The sequence below is a fragment of the Malurus melanocephalus genome, unplaced genomic scaffold, assembly GCF_030028575.1.
Source record: "Malurus melanocephalus ecotype Western Australia unplaced genomic scaffold, MMel_1.1 scaffold_240, whole genome shotgun sequence".
NCBI classification, from domain to species: domain Eukaryota; kingdom Metazoa; phylum Chordata; class Aves; order Passeriformes; family Maluridae; genus Malurus; species Malurus melanocephalus.
Genome location: NW_026623472.1, coordinates 382,374 through 403,467, shown reverse-complemented (window position 1 = coordinate 403,467; position 21,094 = coordinate 382,374). Strand labels below are relative to the sequence as shown.

General features: G+C 56.5%; 1 protein-coding gene across 1 annotated transcript in view; it reads left to right on the top strand.

The window, feature by feature from the left end:
- The window catches only part of PSD (pleckstrin and Sec7 domain containing), a 35,233-nt gene extending 14,147 nt beyond the window's left edge, over positions 1–21,086 (top strand). Inside the window, exons 5-16 of the mRNA XM_057375153.1 lie at positions 2,048–2,242; positions 2,761–2,841; positions 3,396–3,508; positions 4,324–4,382; positions 4,912–5,001; positions 14,533–14,576; positions 15,786–15,964; positions 16,847–16,917; positions 17,485–17,642; positions 17,961–18,105; positions 18,680–18,823; positions 19,089–21,086. Of these exons, the coding sequence (XP_057231136.1) occupies positions 2,048–2,242; positions 2,761–2,841; positions 3,396–3,508; positions 4,324–4,382; positions 4,912–5,001; positions 14,533–14,576; positions 15,786–15,964; positions 16,847–16,917; positions 17,485–17,642; positions 17,961–18,105; positions 18,680–18,823; positions 19,089–19,328 (1,519 nt within the window). The 3' untranslated portion in view covers positions 19,329–21,086. The remainder of the gene's footprint in view (positions 1–2,047; positions 2,243–2,760; positions 2,842–3,395; positions 3,509–4,323; positions 4,383–4,911; positions 5,002–14,532; positions 14,577–15,785; positions 15,965–16,846; positions 16,918–17,484; positions 17,643–17,960; positions 18,106–18,679; positions 18,824–19,088) is intronic.
- Positions 21,087–21,094: the final 8 nt, after the last annotated feature.

Sequence of the window (21,094 nt, the reverse complement as noted above, 5' to 3'; positions counted from 1 at the left end):
CCTGAATGCTCAGCAGTAGGTAGGAAAGCTGAGGACCATGGATTGGGAAGAGAGGTCATGGCAGGAGAGTCAGAGCTCTAGGTTTGTCTCTGGAGGCTCCAGGAACTGGCCCTGTTGGAGCACAACCTCTCAAGCAGGATAGATGGGGTCCAGAAGGGTATCAGTCATTTTAGGAATGGTGCAGAGAAGATCTTTAGAGGGTGGCTGAGCAGCAACTTGCTCTGGAGTTGCAGTTGGAGCATGGGGAGTGTTGGAGGGGTGGCTTTGCATTTTGTAGCTCAGCCTGTGGCTAGAAAAGCACCCTTGGAAGTGCYGGGCTGCTAAGGGGACAGGGGCTATGCCTTTGTGATAGCAGATAAGTATTTTAGCAAAAGATACAAGCACCATAACCCATGTCTGGCAGGTGTCAGTTGCTGGGATGGATTAATCTCCTCTGCCTCTGGGAATCAAAGAGCCTGTGAGCTCTGTCCTTGGCTGAGGTCGCAGTGACTGCAGCTACACAAGGAGCTGAAGTGGGGCCCAGGTGTGTSCCCAGCACTGCCCAGCCTGTTCTGCTGTTGGGCACCCCTCGGAGCAGCTTTGACCCTGCCAGCCTGTGAAGGCACAGCCAGACTCCAGGGCCCATGCCAGCAGCACCTTTGGCTGTGGCTGTTTTGGGAGGAAAAGAGCTTTTAGGCAGGTGGGAGATTTGCCCAGAGGATGGGGTGTGCTGATGATGCAGACAGTTCTGCTGGAAGCTGCCTGCCCAGCACAGCTTCTCGGAGCTGGTGGAGTCAAACCTGGTGTCCTGGTGACCTTGTGACCACTCTCATGGCTGCTTCCCCCAGGGTGCACTGGAGTGATGGATAGTCTCCCTGGGGAGGATTGGAGCCAAGTGGTTACAGAWCTGCCTGGGCCACCCATCCAGGTCTTATTATAATCAACTCCTGGCACCACTGAGTTCAGCAGTGGTCCGAGCAAAGTGTATCTCTCCCAAGGACTTGCAGAGTGTTGGAGGTTGCTTTCACCAGGGAGGCGTCTGACCCACAGCTTTGAGCACAGAGCAGCTTCTCCAGCTGCAGCTGGCTGGGGGTGACAGGAGGGTGAGAGGATGGCACCTGAGAGCCCCCTGAGGCATGAGGCAGCCTGTCAGTATTGTGCAGGGCTCCCCTGGGACAGGCAGCGYTCAGCAGGAGGAGGCTCGTCCTTCTTGAAAAAAGCAGAGCCTCAAGGAGATTGGTCTGGGTAATTGGCTCAGGAGAGGAGGCCTCTTAAAACTCAATTAGAGACTTTTAAAAATAAATCAGACTGGAACATTGCGAGGACTGCCAGAAAATTTGGGCGAGGTCAGAGTTGCTTAACGTTTGTTGTTGATTAGATTCAACCGGCTTTTGGTTGGGATAACTTCTGCGCAGCTGAGTCAGATTGCTTCGGGGGCCAAGCCAAGAGCGTCTCCTAACATGGCCATTTAAGGCGTGGTGGCCCGAAAGCTGATGGGCAGCCTGGAGAAGACAGTGCACCCCACTGTGAGTGGGGAGGCCAGGGGGGTTTTCCTTTGTCTTCACCCTCTCTGCCTCAGCTTTGCCATCTGTGCAGTGCCTTGAAATCAGTGAGTGGGAAAAGGAGAATGAAGGAATTACAGTTGTCTTGTCTTGGATATAAACTGCACTTGAGAGTAGCACGAGGAGTTTGTCCAGATTAAAAAATGAGTCCGGAGCTGTAGGACAGCATGTGATGTGCACATGTCTCTGCTCCAAGTCTCTGCTATGGCTGAGCTTGGCAGAGYCTAAGCCCACACATACAGTTTCACTGGTTTGAAGTGGGGGCCTTTGGAGTAGTTGTCCTTTCCTTCCACATCCAGTATGAATGTGGATTTAAATGCCTTGGTCCAGTCACTCAGTCACTGGTGCTGTCCATCACCCCACCTTTCCTCCCAAACCTACATTCCCAGACCTTCCCTTAGCTCCYTTAGTTTCCAAAGCAGGGTGAGGAACATGCATTTCCCAAGAAGCTGMACGGGGTGAGGATCTGTAGGCAGGTTAACGTGGAGTGTCCCTTCCCATTGCAGCGACCACCCCCAGAACCAGCTGGTTTCAGACTCGGAGTCAGAGATGGACAGTGTGGAGCAGCTGGCCCTGGGCAGCACAGACACCCTTTCCAATGGACACAAGGCTGACCTGGAGGCTGCYAAACGCCTGGCCAAGAGACTCTACAACCTGGATGGCTTTAAAAAAGCAGATGTGGCTCGCCACCTGGGGAAGAAGTACGTGTGGGTATTTGGAAGGAATGTTCCATTCTGCACGGGGCTCACTTGTACCAGCAGTGCACCTGCAGCTGCTGCCCTTGCGGGGCACCCAGCTGGCAAGGAACTGCTTTCAGGACCTCCAAACCCACTCCTTGTGACTGGTACATCTGCACCAGATGTTCCCYCTGAAGGTCTTAAAATCTAGGAGACATCCAGATTTTGGTACCTTCCTACCATGAAGGTAGGAAAACTGCATGTCTTGGATGCTTCAGTAAGGTGTTGGGGCAGGGGGGTGGCTAGCTGACCTCTCCTGGGCCCTTCCTGCTCCAGCTTCTCCATTTTCTCTTACATGCCTAATATTCCCAGTGGATTTGTGGGTGACTTCTCTGAGTTTCATGGGAGCATGGGGTTTCTGTCCTTGGCACCTCTTGCAACCTAGGGAGCTCCCAGCTTCCTAGCATTCAACCCCTKTGTATCTTTGGCTGTCCCCACAGTCTTGTCGATCCCATTCACACCTTCCCCCTTTTCTATTTCAGCAACGAGTTCAGCAGGATGGTGGCAGGAGAATATCTGAAGTTCTTCGTGTTCACAGGGATGAGCCTGGATCAGGCTCTCAGGTCAGAGCTGAGTGTGTGTACATGTGTGTGTGGTGGCCACCAGARTGGGGTCCCAACAGACCATGCCCTCTGCAGCTCTGCAACCACACAGAGATCTGCAGGAGCAGGCAGATACCATGACTGCCACCTGGAGATCCTGTTACCTCTTAAATAGGAGAGGGTGATTTCCATGGTGGTCTCTCAGCCATGCAGCCAAGAAAAAACACCCCTGTTTTTCAACGATCAGTGCAGTTGAATAACAGTCAGATTCACTTAGGTCTGGATTTCCAGACCTTGAACTCAAATCTTTCTGTTGTTACACCCACTCCTTTCCCAGTGTAGCTCCTGGGACTGACTGTAGGTCTCTGCTGTGTGCCAGCAGGATATGATGCTGTGGGCTTGGAGGAGAGTCCTGCAGTGGGTTTGGAGGGAGGCAAGGATGTGCAAGGGCAGGGCTTCATCCAGCACACGGGAAGGTCTCCAAAGCAGAAAGCACAGCTCCATTCTTGCACAGGGTGACCTGCAGAAACTGTAGTGGACTTCATGTGTGACCAACGCTSCTGCTGCTTTTTCAGGTCCTTTCTAAAAGAGCTGGCCTTGATGGGAGAGACGCAAGAGCGAGAGAGAGTGCTGGCTCACTTTTCCCAGCGCTATTATGAGTGTAATCCCAATGCCATCTCTTCAGAAGGTAAGAAACTGTGCATGTCTGTGGTGTGTGTGTGTGCATGTGGGGGTGTGTGTATGTGTTTTAGGAGAGCCTGTGTGTTTGTCAGCTCAGTGAAGGTGCTCTAACTGAAATTAGAGACCAGGGTGAGAGCCTATACTGATGCTTGGGGAAGATAGCCCCAGTATGTCATTTCCTTCAAATGACAGATGCTTTAGATTTTTTTAAGCCTGCTCTGTTGGATGATGCATAATTACAGCTCAATCCATTCTTAATTCTGACCTTGAGCAGATTAGCACAAGAGGCACTTAGCATACTCTTCACCAAACRGACCCCAGCTCTCAGACCCTCAGCTCAGAGAATATCTAAATGTGGAAATTTGTGTGCCTGACATTTGGGGAGCACAGACACCCACTTTATACTATGTCATGTCTTTGCACTTCTCCTGTGTGCATTCATATGCTGGGTTTGCTCCGGCCTRGCTCTGGGACAGGTCAGGTTCGAGCTGCCTGGTTGTCAGAGGCTGTGTCAGTCCTACCTTGCCATGCTGGGAGCTCTGCAGGATTAGCTACAGCATCACTGCCTGGCTACGGGGCTGGAGGCTTGGAAGGAAATTTGTATGCTCAGGTTTGGAACCAGCTTTAATCCAGCAGCCTCCTACCTACTTGCCTGCATGCCATCAGCACCGCAGTGACAGCTGTGTCCCCTTGTGCCCAGGGTGGGAGGAGGGGGCTCAGCGCTGTCTTGGAGGCTCAGAGCCCCTATATCCTTTCTGAGACACTGATGCTGCAGGGCTGAGCGGCGGGGGCTCTAATTCCTGTCCTGTGCTTGTGCTGCAGACGGAGCCCACACCCTCACGTGTGCCCTGATGCTGCTAAACACAGATCTGCATGGACATGTAAGTTACCACTGCCATTGTCCCAGTCTGTCCCTTGCCTGACCCCACCACCCTGAAACTGTAGGTGCTCGGGGAAGAGTGAGGACAGTGCTACATGAGCAGGAGCCATGGGACCCTGGGCCTATGGGAGCTGGTCACCCCTAATGTGTTTGGTGAGGAGAGAGAAGAAAGGCTAAATGGRAGGAGGGGCTTTGAAGGAGTCTCGCTGAGTTGAAAGATGTAGAGGTGGGATGAGGACAGAAAAGAAAACTGGGCAGGGAAAGAAAGTAGGAATGAGACTCCAAAACCAGCTGCCAGTGGGAGCAGGGAGCACACAATTTTGAAATAAGGAGACTATTTAAAACTTCTGGAGTCTATGCAAAGCCAGCAGTTTCCCAGTACCTGCAAACAGCCTTCCAGAGACCTGGCTGGTCCCTCACCACTCTGCAGAGCACGGGTGTCTGTTCCTGGGCTGTGGGAGCTGCTCCAGCCAGCACTGACCTTGGTCCCAAAGGTAATCCCCATATTTCTCTCCCCCTGACTCCCCCAGAACATTGGGAAGAGAATGTCCTGCTCTGACTTCATTGGCAACTTGGAGGGACTCAATGGAGGCACTGACTTCCCCAAGGAGCTGCTCAAGGTAAATTGGGTTGTTCTCCACAGCCAGTCAAGCAGCAGGGGCAAGAGAGCTTTGGGCTGGATCACATGGAGGGCTACCTGAGGTGCTATGAATGCAGGATGCATTAACATGCAAGAACAATGATGGTCCCTGAGTCTGCAGTTGTGYTCCTGCCTTGCTGACAACATGAGCTGCTCCATTCCCCCAAGAGGACAGTGGAGCTTTGCCTGGGGTTCTGATTCCCTCATTGCTCTYACTGTGCCTGTATTGCAGGCAAGGGAGCACACATGGGCCTTACTAGGGCTGGTTTGCCCAGCTGCAGCCAGAGGATTCCTGACATTAATCCTATGGTACTCAGCCCCTTCTGACTCTCCCTAAAGRACTGGGGCCCAAAACATTGGCCAGGCCTGGGGATTGGAGCCACCTCTGGTGGCAGAGATGACATGGGCAAGGCATGGCGAAGGGAAGAGTGGGTTGGATGTTAAAACCTTAGAGCTGGGGACTCACCACACTGGTATGACTGGGGGACTCCTGCCTTCTCCTTGCCTGACCCAGTTCCTAGAGGGGCTTGGTCAAGGAGAGCAGTGTTCAGCAAGCACCTCTGGCCTTGGACTGCTGCGCTTCTCTGGCATCACCTACTCTCAGGAGGGTTTTCTGAGCTGCTGTCTCCCTGTCTCAGATCCTGGGAATMGGCTTATCTCCCATGGGATCCGCCAGTCAGAAAGCATTGCTGTTGGTGAAGCACTACAGTTGGMAAATACTCATGATGTGGAAGATGGGTTCCCACAGGGTGCTGAAGCCACAATGGGGGGGAGGTGGTTGATGAAAAAAAGGCAACAGAGGGTGAAAAGCTGAGCTCCCTTTTCAGCCTTTGTGGGTCTATTCCTGGCTGTGTCACTCACCCCATCATTAAGGGGTTCCCAGCAGTTCTCAATAGGGCTGTCCTCCCTCTCAGCCCACACTTTGCCAGTAAAAGGAGTTACTCAGGAAAAATTCTCCTCTAATTTTAAACTCAGCTCCAGAAAAGGCTTTAAGCACACAAAATGGATGGAAACATCTGAAATGTGGACCCTGAACCCTGACCCTTCATTGCTGCTGCACCTTGGAGTATCTGAGCTCCACAGACTTCTTGGTGTGCTGCCTTTGCAGCCCTCACTGCCCGGTGGTTGGGCACCCACACTTAAGGCATTGCTCTATTAAACTTTGCCCCCCAAAGTGCCAGCAGTTCAAACATATGAGATCAAGTTACCACATCAGATTCCCATTCAGGTGGGAAGTAGGGCAGCAAGGAAGTGCCATGAAACTACAGGCTTTCTGTCATGGTCAAGGGCCAAGAGCTTTGTTGGGTGTAAGGAAGTAGAGGGAGGCTGCAGTACTACAGCACAGCCCCACACAGTTCTGCCTGCAGCCCAGCAGCTGGGAGGCTGTTCTGCTAAAAATGGCCTGTTTCTTTTGCAGCTGCGGTGCTTCCCACCGCCGCTTTTCAGCCGCCTCTGTACAGGAGCCATGCTGGGGAGGGGGAGTGAAAGGCAGTGTGAGGAACTTCAGCCAGGGCAGGCTGCAGCTCCTCACCTGACRCACCACTCCACTTTGGAAACCCCTTGCCCGTGCAAGGGGGAGCGGGGTTCTGGGGCAGGTGAGATGGAGAAAATGCTGTTGGCTTGTGCTAGGGGGAGGACTGGCAAGGGGAACTTGTGCTTCTGCTGGGCAGCCTCATCCAGAGAAGACACTCCCTTCTGCCCATCGCTTTTGGCTGCTTGGTGCTTTGGTCCTTGCACAGGCTCAGGGGGCAGACAAATGGGGAAAGGCTCTCCCGCTGCCCTCCCTGTGCCAGCCTGCATTAGYCCCGTTAACCCAAGAAGGATGCTTCCTCTTTGGCAGACCTGGCTGGSAAGCTGTGCCTGGGGACTGAGGCTCCTGTGCAAGCGTGCCGCACAGCTGGCTGGCTAATTTTAGCACTCCAGGAGCACACGCGTTTCCTAAGGGTAGCAGGGGAGGGGAAGGGCTGGCAGGCTTCACAGGAGCTTCCCAGAGCTCAAGGCCGGGTCTTGGGCAGCTCTGGCACCACAGAAGAAAGGTCCCAGGGGCTCTTCCAAGCCTGCCTGGGTAGATAGTACAAGCTGCTACCCCTTGGACTTCAGAGCTGGCAGGCTGGAGGTGGCTCTTACCCAGAGCACTCACTGCCAGGGAACTGGGGCAGTAGGGCAGGACCTCGGACGCTGCAGGGGCACAAGGCCACCATCCTCTGTGACTATGAGSACAGCATCAGGAACAGACCCACAGGCAGCCTGAGCACCTCCCTCGTCTCTAGCTGCAGGGAGTCCCAAGATAAATGCAGCATGATGCCTTGAGAGCATGTGGCAGCTTGAGTCAGGCAAGAACTTTATCTGCTACTAGATAATACATGTAAACAGTCCCAGTTTTATGCAGAAGCAATGAAAACACTTGAAAAGCTTTCACAGCTGAGCATCACGTCCCCCTCACTGCCAGTGCCTCACTATGCCCTGCACAGCACTGCTGCTGGAACTAAAGGCTCGCTGCCTTACCAGCACTGCTGCTGGAAACCCTTTTCTCTGTCTGAAAGCTTCCCTGGAGAACTATGCTCTGCAGGCAGGGCTGCCCAGCTCTCCMCCTGAGGTGTGAGGTGTCCCCCTTGATCAGGCATGGAACTGTGCCAGGATATGAGGGCCCATATAAAGCTGTGCCCTAAGATGTCCACAACTGCGGGCATACCTGAACTCCTGGGGCTGTGTGGGCAGCTGCCCATGCAGTGGAGAAAGCAGGACATCCTGGAGCTGCTGATATTTTGGTTAGCTCTTGCGATGTTGCTTTTCTCTTGACAATGTGATTTTAGCCCAGGCCCCCTGGGATTTCACTCACTGTTGCTGATTGTCTGTTACATTTCAGATGTGGGTTTGACCTTTACATGACTGATCACTTTATGGAGCCTTAGCTCATTCCCATCTTCCTTACTCTTTTAGCTTAACCTTGTGCTTCACTTGCCGRCAGAAACGCAGTAGGGCCCCATTTCTCACCAGCACTGCTTAGCAATTGCAGGAATGAGCCAAATCTGTGCTGCCTTCCAGCCTAGGAGCCCAGAGCACGTCACGGATGTTAATGAATTAAGCCTGACAATGCAGTCGGGTCCTCGGGGGAGGAAGGTAGGATGGGCCCCCACCTTCCAGCTCGGAGGCACAACAGCAGGGCTCAGACGCTCAGAGTGCTGGGTAAGTGATTAGCAATGTGGGAAGAAAGCCTGGCTCCCACCTCTTGAGCTATAATCATAGGAACGCTTGCTCAGTGTAATCCCCCAGGCTATTATTTTTTGCCTGTTTCCCCTGGGACCAATAGGCTGCCCTGCCCCTGTCTCCCATGGCTCCCCCGGGCCTCAGGGGCAGCCCAATACATCTGATGTACCAGGCACACATGCCCCCTGTCTCACAAGTTGTGCCCAATGATCACTATGCCAAACAGTTAGGACAGAGTGGAAAATTTCCCCTTCTCCACTGGCTGCATCTCCTGCTCAGTCAAGCCTAACTAAATTACGCATCGATCCTCGTGCTTTCTGCAAGGATGCCCAGCTCTTTGCTTCTTCATGGGAGCCGCTGCCTGGAGCATCTCTGTCCTGCCCATAACTAGCTGGGTGACTGTAGCTACTGATGTTTCTGCCCTGACCTGTGAAGGACAGGCAAGAGGGTTAAGTGTGGGGTGGGCACTGAGGATGGAAAGTCTGAGCACATCTCCACTGGACCCATCTCCTGCTGGCTTTGTAGGTCCCTGGTGGGGTCGGGCTGCAGCAGCAGCTCTGAAGCCCGCCCAGCTGGAACTGAGTGGAGGTGCCACCTGGCCCCTGGAACTCAGGAGATGTCACCACCGCGGCCCCCCGAGGAGGGTACAGCCACCTGCTCCCGCTCTCCGCGGAAAAGAGGCAGGGACGGCCAGCTGGTGCACCGGGGGCAGCTCCGGCAACTCGTGTGGCATCAGCGTCAGGGCTGCCGTCCCCCCAGGTGCGATGCCCACCGCCGGCCCCTCGGCGCGGCTCGGCCCGGCCGGGCTCCGCGGGTCGCCATTGGCTGCGGCGAGCGGGGCGGGGCAGCCCCGCCTCTGTCGGGAGGCGCCGCCGAGCCCGGCCCGGCCCGGCCCCGCTTCAACAGGCGGCGGCGGCAGCGGAGCGGCCGCGGCAGGCAGGGCCGAGCACGGCACGGCAGGGCAGGGCCGGGCCCCCGGGCTCCGCGCCGGGCGTCCCGCCGCCCCCCCGCTGCCGCCGGCAGGATGATCGGCGTCAACAGCATCAACAGCAGCGCGGGGCGCATGCGGTCCCGCTCCATGTGCTCGGTGCGCTACGGGCGCAACTACCGCGGCGTGGAGACCTTCTGCTACGGCTGGCCCCAGCGCTCCCGCACCCTCAAGCCGGTGCTCTACACCGACCTGGTGGTCAGCCGCATCCAGAGCCGCCGCAAGAAGAAGCCGGTAAGCGGCGGGTCGGGGGAGGGGGGGCGCCGCGGGGGGATGCGCAGCGCCCTGAGCCCTGGCGGGGACACGGGCGAGCGAATGCGCCTGGACGGTCGCCGTCCCGCCCGCTGCCAGTAGCCTCAGCCCTGGTACGGGTGTAGAGAGCAGCCAGCCCCATCTCCCTCTTCCACCTGCTTTCTGCGGGGCCGGTCTCCACCATGCCCACTCCGCCCGAGGGTCCCYGTCCCCAGCGCTGCATTTCTCCCCCCAATCCCACCCCGATCACGGGGGTGGCGGGAGCGCGGCAAGACCTGGGTGACATTGCGCCGCTTACCGTGGTCTGGCAGCAATGCTTGCTCGAAAACATCGCTGCGAGAGGAATCCAGGACAGAGCCGTACCGCTGGGACCTGCCCTACGGCTTAGCATAAGTGACAAGCTCTGCGGGCTCTCTGCCAAGGGTTCGCTGCGCCGTGCCGTGCCAGCCCAGCCAGGGTGGACTGGCACCCACCTGGGCATCGGGGAGAGCCACAAGGCAGCGCGGAGGGGCAGCGCCGCAGCCCCGACTCCCAGTCGAGCAGAATTGGAGGGGAAGGAGTGGCTGCCTGGACAAAAAAGGGCTTTTAACTGCCAAGAGCTTTCTCGCTCTAAGCCGGCATCCGCTTTGGAGGTGTTAGGATGGTGCGCATCGGTCCGGGGTGGGAAGAAGCGAACAGGCTGTCTCTGGGCGCGTCCTGCCTCGGTCGGGTGCCTGCCTCCGGTGTGCTAGCGGGAGAAGAGACCACACCGGCTGTGTTCTCAAAGGCAGGCTGGGGGAGAGCAGCCAGGGTTACCCCAGAGCTACTTGGGCTGCCTCCGTGGGCAAAAGCAGCCCGGTGGGGCCATCGGGGCTGTGCCAAGCCGCGGTGCTGTCATAGCGCAGTACGGGCTGGGGGCAGCATTAAGTTGTGACGCACTCGGATGGAAACATGCAGTTGGGAGATGCTCGGTCGCTGCTCCCCGCGTTGTGGGGCTGCGCTGGGAAGGGTCTTTTGTCCTGAGAGCGATAGTTGCCTGGGCAAGGTGTAATTTAAATATTTTAAAGAGGATGGTGCAGTTTACAATGTTACCAAGTCGAAAGTGTGGGGCCAGCATGGGCAGCTGTCAGCTGCTGCCACCCATGACTGCAGCAGGGTGGAAGGTGATGCACAGGACATTGTCCCCGTGGCAGCCCACTTCTGAGGGAAAAAGGTCTGTCCCCAAGGCACTCTGCTGTGTGTGCACAGAGCGGAGGGGAGGGGGGACACAGGGATGTACGCAGTGGGCCTGGTGTGTGCCAGGTGATGGGTTGTTCTTGAGAATGGATTGTGCCTGCTTTGCAGGCAGTGGAGATGCAGGAGGGGCTGCCAAAGTGAATTAGGGACCTGACATAGGTACGGTTCCATCTTACATRCAGCCCTGATCTGCTCCTGCTGTTCGGATCCACACAGTGGAGGGAGTCTGCGTGCCTGGGGAACCTCACAGAGCTTTGTGGCTGGGTGTAGCAAAGATATTTTGCTAAGGAAGAGTTGGGGACAGCCAGCAATTGAGTATTCATATTGCAGTTCTGTCARTCACAGAGAGAAGTAGAATGACTGCAGGGAAGGCTCTTGGTGGCTGTGAAGTCTGTCTTGAAGAATGTCATGGATCCATGGCTGGTCACAGGGCTGACAAGAGGAAGGGGAGCCTTGATATGTCCAAGGCATTTTGGTGCCTGGAGAGCTGAGCACTGTGTTGTTTAGCAGAGGAACTAGCAGTGTGGAAAGGGGWTGTGTCCATAAGAGTTATGATGCACAAAAGAGGCACTCCAGAAAGGGTTAAACTCCTTGTCCACATTCTTAAATTGYTGCCTTAACCTTCATCTGTTACTTGAGTGCTGGTCTAAAGCCCTCAGTACAGTCCCATGCCAAAGCCGTGTTGTGGCCAGCTTGTTGCTCAGCTCCCTAGACCAGCGCTGGGTCTTGGCTCTGGTCTGAGCTGAGGAGCTGAAGGGGTGTGTCTTCTCCCTGCCCTGTTTACGTAGGCTGTCCCCAGCAGGGCTGGTTGGGCTAGAGCATCAGAGCACCTGCCTCTTGCCAGTACAAMCCCTCACGTCTACTTGAGACGTTTGGCAGAGCAAGACTCAGGGGCAGCCTCTCAGCCTGCTTTTGGGAAGGAAAGCACCAAAGAAAGATGTTGATTCAGTTAGAAATCCCACTGGGACAGTGCATTCCTAGGTCTCTTGAGTGCTGCGCATGTCTAGGGCAGCACTGGCTGACTGGCCTGGCGTGTTGCAACAGTGAGCTCATAACCCAGCGATGGCAAAAAACCCCAGCCATACTTGGGGTCRTCTGTAGTGGCATGTGGCCAGAGCCAAGCATTCTCTTGGGTAGTACTTGCAAGCTCAGAGATGCCAAAGAGTGSTGTCCTTTATGCCCCAGGGAAATGAATCCACGGAACAAAGAAAGCCTGGAGTGAGGGACCTGCTGAGCGATGAATGTGGTGTCTCTGGTCTCTGCTGACGTATTGTGAGTTAGGCTTCGGGAACCTGCGCTTCCTCAGCAGAAATGATGTGTGCACCAAAGAGCCCAGAGTGCTCTGGGATGACTTGCAGTGGTTCTTCTACAGCACCCAGACAGCAGGGTGGGCTTTGTGGCTAGAATGCATCTTCTCAGCTAGGACTTGAGCAGAGTCCACCAGCTTTGTTCCTGAGATTGATCTTGGCTGGGGTTGGCATTTAGCCRAGCAGAATTTTGTCAGGATATAAGTGTATATGTAAAGCTTTGCATTGCCCTCTCAATCACACAGTCTTCCTGTTTGCCTCTCACTGTCCCCTTGCACAGGAGTGCTGAGCAGACCCTGCTCCCTGTCTCTGAGGTGGGGTACTTGGCAGCCTCTGCTGGTAATGGGCTTAGTGGGATGTTGTTGGGGCTTGTAGCAGGGCAGCTGGAACCTTTTGAAGCCATAAGGCAGTTCAGCCTTTGAAGTATTCACTGAAAGTCCCAGAGCCCAGTTTTTGAAATGCAGTACTGTGCCAGGCTGTTATCCGGCACTGTGCCATCCAGAATTACTCCTCGAGCATCTTCTGCTATCGGCTCATTCACTCAGCATTTAGCAGCAATCCTCCTGCAAGCCCTGCCCTGGGGTCCTCTCCAGCCCTCCAAAATCCCACTCAGCTGGCTCACATCTCCCTTCCTTGGGGCAGGGCAGTGACACCTCTGTGTATCACCAATGAGCCAAATGGAAGCCAAGCCACATGTGCCATTCTGCCCACTCTTTCTTAGGTGCTTTTCTGCCATTTCCAGTCCCCTCTTCTCTGTGCTCTTTTTTTTTTTTTTTTTTTTTTTTTTTTTTTTTTTTTTTTTTGTCTCCTTTTTTTGTCTTGGTTCTCAACATTTTTCAGCTGCATCCCCAGCAGTGAGTAAGATCTTTTCCCTTCTGTTTCCCATGGTGACTCCTTGTCATCTACATTGCTCTGAGATCCTGCTTATCCCCCTGCTCTGCTCCCAGATTATGTTGTGCAGGGCTTTGGATTGCTTTTTTCCTCACAGATTCTTCTCTAAGTCTCTTTTGCTCCTCTGGCTGCGTCACTGCCAGCCAGCTGGTGGGTACCTCCTTCTCACAACTTAGCATCCCGCCTCTCTGGCACTGGGACTGCATGAATGGGGCTCAGATCAAATCTTCCATCAGGCTCTGAGGCCATTACCCCTTTATAGGTCTCCTATTTTCCCAGGAGAGGACTGAACCCTACTTTCTGCCTGCTAGATTGAGACGATCCCTTCCCTCCTCTGCGAAACAAGCTGGTGCTATGCCAGCATTCCCCACGGGAAAGTGCAGAAGGAGCTGCGTTCCCGCTCCATCCCGGCTGCTGCACCTCTCAGTAGTGATGGATGTCCCTTCCCCAGACACTGCTGGGGCCTGTCTCCTGGCCAGCATTCCCGGGCCCCTGCATGCCTCCAGCTGTACTTTCTCAGCCACCAGCAAGATCTCGCAGCAGCAGTCTCCGGCCCAGTGATGGATGTTGACAGCTGCATGAACAGCCTGTGCAAGACTCCATTATTTTCCTCCAAGGATGATGCCTTCCAGGTCTTGCTCTGAAGCACTCTGTGAGCCCTGTGTTGAAACCCTCTCTGGAGCCTCTCTTACTGCAGAGCTGTGCTGAGCACTGCTGGCTTGCACCCAGCTCAGACCGGACAAACACTTGGGAGTGGGGCCCTTCAGCATCTGCTGCAGGCAYACTTAGCTTGCTCCTGTGCTGAAATATGGGCAGCAGACCCTGCCCTGCTCAGATGGACGGTGTTTGGGTCTCCAAGGAAGGAAAAGTGTTTGAGGGTGCTGGGCTGTGTTAGGGACATGCCACAGCCAGTCCAAGCACTGCCTTGACCAGCCACAAGGTCCTCTGAGGGCCTCAGGGAGGACAGCCTGCCAGAGTCTCTGCCAGTGCAAGGCCAGCACYGTGCTGAAGTCTCTAACAAAGTATGCTCTTGTGGGAGCAATGCATTGCTGGGCAGTGCTGGGTGCTGCCATAAGCCCATCTCTGCCAGCCCAGGGCGAGTGGCTGACTGCAGTGAAGTTGTTGGCTGTGGTCTGTTGTGGCATGGAGCTTCTGGAGGCCCTGGAGCAGGCTGAGTTTCCACTGAGCGGGCTGAAGGCATGCACCAATGAAGYCTGTCCCAAAAGCTTGCTCTCCTTGGGCTCAGGCCTCCTGAAGGCTGTCATTTCTACCAGCCTGGAACACCTTGGAGTAGGGACAAACAGTTCTTCCAATCACTTGGAAATGTTAGGTGTGCCTCACCATTATGCAGCTAACACTATGTAGAGATGAAGGGTAGGAGAGGGGAAAATGCCATGGCCATCCCCAGTATTGTGCCTGGGGTGTGTGGGGAGTTGCAGGTCCCACAGTGCCCAGGAGAAGGTGTCTGTAACCCTAAATCAAGGTCAGCTGGCTAGCCTAGCCACGACAGGTCTGGACCAGAACAAACTGACATGGGGTTACCCTAATCTGCAGTGCCCCTGAGCCAGTGTGGTGTGCCCTCTCTGTTCCCCAGAGCAGACCCCGGGGCTGGCACCACTCTCCTGCTGACACCCCACTCTTCTTTCTGCAGGCACTGTACGGCTCCATCAAGAACGAGAAGCTGCAGTGGGCCATGTAAGTACCCCTTGAGGGATGCTGCTGCCTGGCAGTGGGTGGGCAATGGGGGCACCCAGCCCCAGGGGCTGCACAAACCGTGGTGCTGCAGGGCAGGTGCCCCTGTGGAGATGAGGAAAGGGGAGGGAGATCAGGATGGGCTGGGCTGGGGTGCAGGCAGTGTCCCCTGGCTGCCCTTATCACTGCCATGGGGTCCCTTCTCCAGCGTKCTGGGGGAAAGCCACCTGAGGCTGCTTTCTTGTAGCTTTGGCATGGGTTTGCAACTTGGTGGCCGTGCCCAGGATGGGAATAGGCAGGCTCTGGAGGTGCTGTGGCTATGCCAGGGCCCCGCAGGGTGCCTGCACCCTCGCCCACAGCTGCCATCTCCAGCAGCAGGAGCGGGAGCGCCTGCGCTGCAGGGATTAATCAGCCCGGTGCTACCCAGAGCTGAGCGATGCGCTCGACCGCTGCCATGGAGACACCGGCAGATGCTGAGGGGTTTAATTAGCAGCGAGCGGCTGAGGGAGCGGGGAGGCAGCAGCTCTGGGCTCCCACATCTTCCTGCGGGCGGGGGGAGCGGCACTGCTGCAGTCTGCCCATAGTGAGGGCTGTGACCCGTGGGAGGGGGCTGCCTACATCCTGCCCACGCCTGCTCCCACCCTTGGATGGTACTRCCCAAGGCCTTCCCACCAGTCTCCTTGCACCCCTTTGCCTTGGCTCTGGGCCCCATAATCCATCTGCCACCCTTGAAGTGTGGGGACCAGAGCCTGGGTGTTTCCTTGTCAGGGCATTCCATTCTGTACCCTCCTTCCTGCCAGCTGGGGACCTGTAAGCCTGTACACCATGGGCTGGGAGGTGTCAGGGCCTGGGGTACTGCTCTTCCATGGCTCCTGGCTCATCAGCCTGGCTGGCATCTGTCACAGCCCTGCCCAAAAAAAGGCTCCTCACTCCCTGGGGCAGGCAGGGGTCCCACATTGAATCAGCAGGAAAGGGCAATGCCTTGTCTTTCAAGGGACCAGTAACACCTCAGCTATCGAGAGGGACAGGAGCACATGGGCATGGTTAGGTTTGGGATGCTCACCAAAGTGCTGATGAAAGACTGCTCATCCTGGCCTGCTGCCTTCCCTTTCAGAAGCCAGGTGTAAAAGTGGCGCCAACTGGTGGGGAGTTTGCTATGTGCTGTCCCCAGAAAGGTAACAAACTCTTTCCCCATCCAAATCTGATTGGCAGAGATGAGGAGGAGCTGAGAAAGTCCCTCTCGGAGCTGGCAGATCCCAACCCGAAGTCCATCAAGCGCATCAGCAGCTGCAGTAACCCCTTTCTGGACTTCTCCCAGGACTCCAGCATTGCCACTTACAAGCATGGGCTGTTAGTCCGCAAGATCCATGCTGATCCTGACTGCAAGAAAAGTAGGTGCCTGGGGAACCCATGGGAGGCACTTGGGGCRAGAGGGCACCAGTAAACTCCAGAATTCCAGAACTGAACTGGAAGCAGGGTAGGAATCACAATGCGATGTCTGACTGTAGCATCATGTCAGCCTCCAGCATCAGTGCCCTGGCTGTCTGGCTGTGCCCTGGCTGTCCCAGGCATAATTCAACCCTCAGGCTGGGGAGCTRGAAAGCCTCTCCCTGCCCATCCACACCCACCACGAGGGCTGGGCAGATGCCGAGCAGGCAGGAAGTGAAGCCCCCGCCCACAGCGCTGGGAAAGGGACAAGCACAGTGGTGGGGTGGCATCTGTGGGGGTTGCACCCCTGCCACAGGATCGTGTGRACAAAGGAAGGTGTCCTGTGGTGCAATAGACCAGGCACACGGCGGGCTGCAGCTGTTTGGGCACTGCCAGGCACGTTCACTGTATTCCTCATAAAATCCCGTCTAAGCCCTGGCCATCTAATGCTGCCTAGATCTGATTAGATGCAGCCGCCCTTCAGAGGCAGCATTACCTGGCAGGCAGCAGCGCCTCATCGCCCTCCCCGAGCAGGGAGGCAGTGCTGGAGCCGAGCACAAGCAGCGAGCGAGGCGGGGAGCGCAGGGGGAGCGCAGCGCGGCGCTGGCCCCGGGAGGCGGCAGTGGCCCCCCTGCCAGCAGCACCATCTGCCAGCCACGCGGCCGGCACGGGCTCAGGTGCGCGGGGACAGTCCTGGCGCGCTGCCCGTCCCGGGGGTGGGGTGCCGTGGCGTGGGGTGGGGTGACGTGCGTCGTGGCAGGGCTGGCTGGAGGAGGATGGGGGGTGCCTTCTCCCCCCGCTCGATTCTGAGGCTGATGTCTGAGCTGCTCTCTCCTCCCCGGCAGCACCCCGAGGGAAGCGCGGCTGGAAGCCCTTCCACGCCATCCTGAAGGGGATGATTCTCTACCTGCAGAAGGTAAGCAGCAGTGCCACCCAATCCACACCCGGGAGAGGGATTGTCCCCAGTCCACAAGGTGGGTCACAGCAGTCTCCACAACAGTTAGAGAGGGGCTCCTGCACACGGCATTGTAAAGCCTGGCCTGAGCAGACTCGGCACCCTGCATGCCTGAGCCGTTTCTTGGGGACCTGGAGGCATCCCTGATTCCAGGGTGCTTGGCTGCAGCCTGGGCAGTGAAAGGTGCTGCTGAGAGCCCTGTGTGCAGGGGGCTGGGCTGGGCAGAGAGGGGCACCGGGGTCTTTATGGGGATTGGGCTGCACATCCAGTTCCCTGCAGGCACACGTGCAGAGAACTGGGAGCAGTGGGGAACAGCCTCCGTGTTGTTTCAAGCCAGTGCATGTAGGTTGTGCAGCCCCTCTCCAAGGAAGTAGCATGAGCTGGAGGCAGATCCACAGCTGCCAGGTGGAGGGTGATCTCCAGGCTCTGCCACAGCCAGCGCTAGTCTGCAGTTCCTGAAACCTCACTGAGCTGACTCACCGCGGGATGCATCCCTGAGCTGGCTCTGAAACACCCCATGATTCGCAGGAGGAGTATAAGCCAGGGAAGGCGCTGGCAGAAGAGGAACTGAAGAATGCTATTAGCATCCACCATTCGCTTGCCACGCGGGCATCTGACTACAGCAAGCGACCCAATGTCTTCTACCTCAGGACAGCTGACTGGAGGGTCTTCCTTTTCCAAGCACAGTGAGTCTTTCAGTATCCCTAGCTGGGCCCCACACTGGGACACAGGGGCTCCCCTGAGTTGAGTGTAGGGTGGGATGGGGCTTATGGCCATCTTGCTCTCACGTTGCTCACCCTTTTTAGAAGGAGAGAGACCTGGTGTCAGTACTGAGCTTCGCCCAGCTCTTCTTTTTCCTACCCTGCGGGGCTCAGGTTAGCTGTGGGTAGAGTCCCAGATGCCATGGCTGGCCAGGGCCAAGCCTGGCAGACTCAGCTCTTGTCTGCAGAGCAGATCCCTGACTGACACATATAGCCCATCTGTATTTTGGCCTTTTTTCTCAGGAACCCCGAACAGATGCACTCATGGATCACACGCATCAATGTGGTGGCAGCCATGTTCTCTGCGCCCCCCTTCCCTGCAGCCATCGGCTCCCAGAAGAAGTTCAGCCGCCCACTGCTGCCCAGCTCCTGCACCAGGCTGTCTCAGGTGGGCCGTGGTGTGGGGGCAATGGGACAACCCCCCGGATCTGCCAGTGGCACTTTCCCCTGTGGAGGGATCTATGTGGTGCCATGTGCCCAGCTGCCTCCCCAGTGAGAGGTGAAGGGTCAACAGGGGAGACAGAGAAAAGGGGTACTGAGACTGGGGGTTCCTGGCAGTGGGGCTGGAGTAAGGTGATGGACCATGGAAGAGAACATGGTCCCAAATTACGACTTGCAAGGTCCTGCCAGGGACCTTGAAAGGCAACCGGCTGGGGGGATTAACTGGCACTCGTGCATGCCAGGGCAGTTATTCATAGAGCAGAAAGGATTTATCAAAAACACCAGCCCAGTTTTAGAGGGATTAAATTCTTCTGCTTTAAGACTGCAGTCAGCTCCCCTATGAGGTGAGAGCAGATTGCCCCCAAGAGCCTGTGATTTTCCCTGCTGTTAAAAAAAAAAATCAAACGCAGAAACTGAGATCCTGGTTACTCCTAGAAGGGGAAAAACCTGTTCTGTCCCTGGCCAGCTCACAATACGAGGGGGACAGAGCAGGGCACTGACATKGTGTCACCCTTCTCCAGGAGGAGCAGGTGAAGAGCCATGAGACCAAGTTCAAGACAATGTCAGCGGAGCTGCTGGAGCATCGTTCCTCACTGCCTGAGAAGAAGGTGAAAGGCAAGGAGTACGAGGAGCTAAAGCAGAAAGAAGAGTATCTGGAATTTGAGGTGAGATGAAAGATGTCCCCCTCTTCCCTCAGGTCTCTGCCTCTGCCTGTTTGACCATCCTTAGTGATGGGTTCAGCCCATCCTGTCAGCTGAGTTACACTGCCACTGCCGTGGTTTAGGACCATGAGCATTCCTCTGCCCTGGGTTGCTGGCTGGGTTGGAGGGACCACGAGCATCCCCCTCCCCTCCCCGCCCCACAGGGATGCTGCCCATGGGACAGTAGCCAGCTTGCCAACCTCTCTCTGTGCTGCACTGTGCTTCCCAGAAATCCCGCTATGGCACCTATGCCATGCTGCTGAGGGCCAAGCTGAAGGCTGGCTCCGAGGACCTGGCAGCATTTGAGTCCACCCTCTTTGACACAGCGGGTGGGGAGGACGATGGCCTGAAAAAGTCCCGCTCCAGCCCCTCGCTCAACGCAGAGCCCTCCAGCACGACCACCAAGGTGAAGCGCAACATCTCAGAGCGTGCTGGCCGCCAGCCCCCTGGCCACCCCCAGAAGTCGTAAGTGAGGGGCCTCAGCTGCCTGCACTGCAGCTCTGTTCCTGTTCCCCCGGCACAGGGGGGGAGGCCACGTGCCCACTGAGCCCCTGCATGTGCCCGTCTGTCTGYGGCACAAGAGGAGGGGTGACAGCCCTTCCGCAGCTGCCTGCACCAGCCATGCAGGGCCATGGCCCCTCCGCCGGAGACAGTGGCAGAGCAGGACGGTCCCTAGTCCTTGCCTGCAGGAGCTGCCTGGCCCCATCAGACTTGTTCCTGCCCCTCCTTGTCCTGCACTTGGCTGCGGGACTACTCTTGCTGCCCTGGGGAGGGGGAGCAACTGAAACCTACTCGCTGGGCTCAATCCTTCAGTGGTTAAAAAAACAAAAGACAGCAATGCAGCAAAACAAAGCCAGCGGCCGCTTCTCCAGCTCCATCGTGCCATGGGGGTAGACGGGAGGGGGCCAGCCCTAGCCTGTCCCCCCTCCTGGGGCTGGTGGCCAGGGATGCCAGGGCAATGGCACCTGGTCCCCTCCCTGCCACCTCAGTCACCTCTGCACCCTTCCCGCTTTCTTACAACTTTTGAACAGTTTTTGTGATACAGTTTTGCACTTTTTAGTACCAGATCGAGCTGACCACCAGGGAGGTTTTTTTTGGGGCTACTTTTGATGCTTTTTGGGAACTGTTTAAAAAAAACAAAACCACAAACCCAGCCATATCCTGTAGGCACTGCACTCTGGGGAAAAGAGGTTTTTAAAAGGACTCAGGGGGCGATCCAGCTCCCCCGCCACCCTGCAGCAAGCTGAGTGTGGGCTACTGTGTGTACTGCTGCTGCCGCCTGCTCCCCAGCTCCACTTCTGCACCAGCAACCCTGCGGGGAGACAGCCCTGTGGCTGCCAGTACCAAGGAGACAGCCTTGGGATGGCAGCACCCATTGCTGCACGTGTGGCTGCATGGGAGGCTGATGCACTGGTGCTTCATGACCCCCATTTTCCGCCCCCCACGGCTGGCAGCCTGGACTGGCCCTGTTTGCAGCACCTGGGTGTGAGTGTCACACCCGGGCACGGTGGGCAGCAGTGTGTAAGTACTCCCCATGGGGTGGTGACCCCTGCAGCCAGGGTTGATATGGGGGTCCCCACTGCCCTATGGGCCCAGCACAGGCTGGAGCTAGCTTTTCTTTCCACATCTCTTTTCCAGTGCATGGCCAGGGCCTCGGAGGCTGCCAGCAAAGCCTTGCCTGCAGTGCTGCAGTCCTCAAGCTGTAGCAGCAGTGGTGCAGCCCTTTCCTCAGGCACAGGCTCCCAACTTGCCAAGGTGAGGGGCAGGCTGGGGCAGCCCCCACCAATCCACAGTGGGCTGAAAGATGCTTGTCCAGAGCAAGGGGCAAGTGATGGAGCATGACTGCAGGACTGTGCAGAAAGGGGTCTGGGCACAGTGAAGGGCTGTGACCAGGGGCTGGCACACACGCAGTTCTCAGCCGCCTGGGACCTGGCTGGTTTCAGCACTGACTTTGCGAATGTGTCAAAACTTTTTATTCTGCTCTTTTGAATCTATTGCAAAAAAAAAAAAAAAAATAATCCACCCTTGCCCCAGGTGGCTTGGGGGGGTGGGGGGAAAAAAAACCTTTGTACAGCTTCTTCTCTCAGTTACTGAAGTAAAACTCGCTCTTGACTTCTTGGGTGTGCTGTGGTTTCTTCTCCATGGTTGGGGACAGCCCCGGCATGGAGGGATGCTGAGGAGGGGCTGGCAGCTGTCTCCTTGCTGCCAGACTTCCAGACCCAGGCAGGGTTCAGG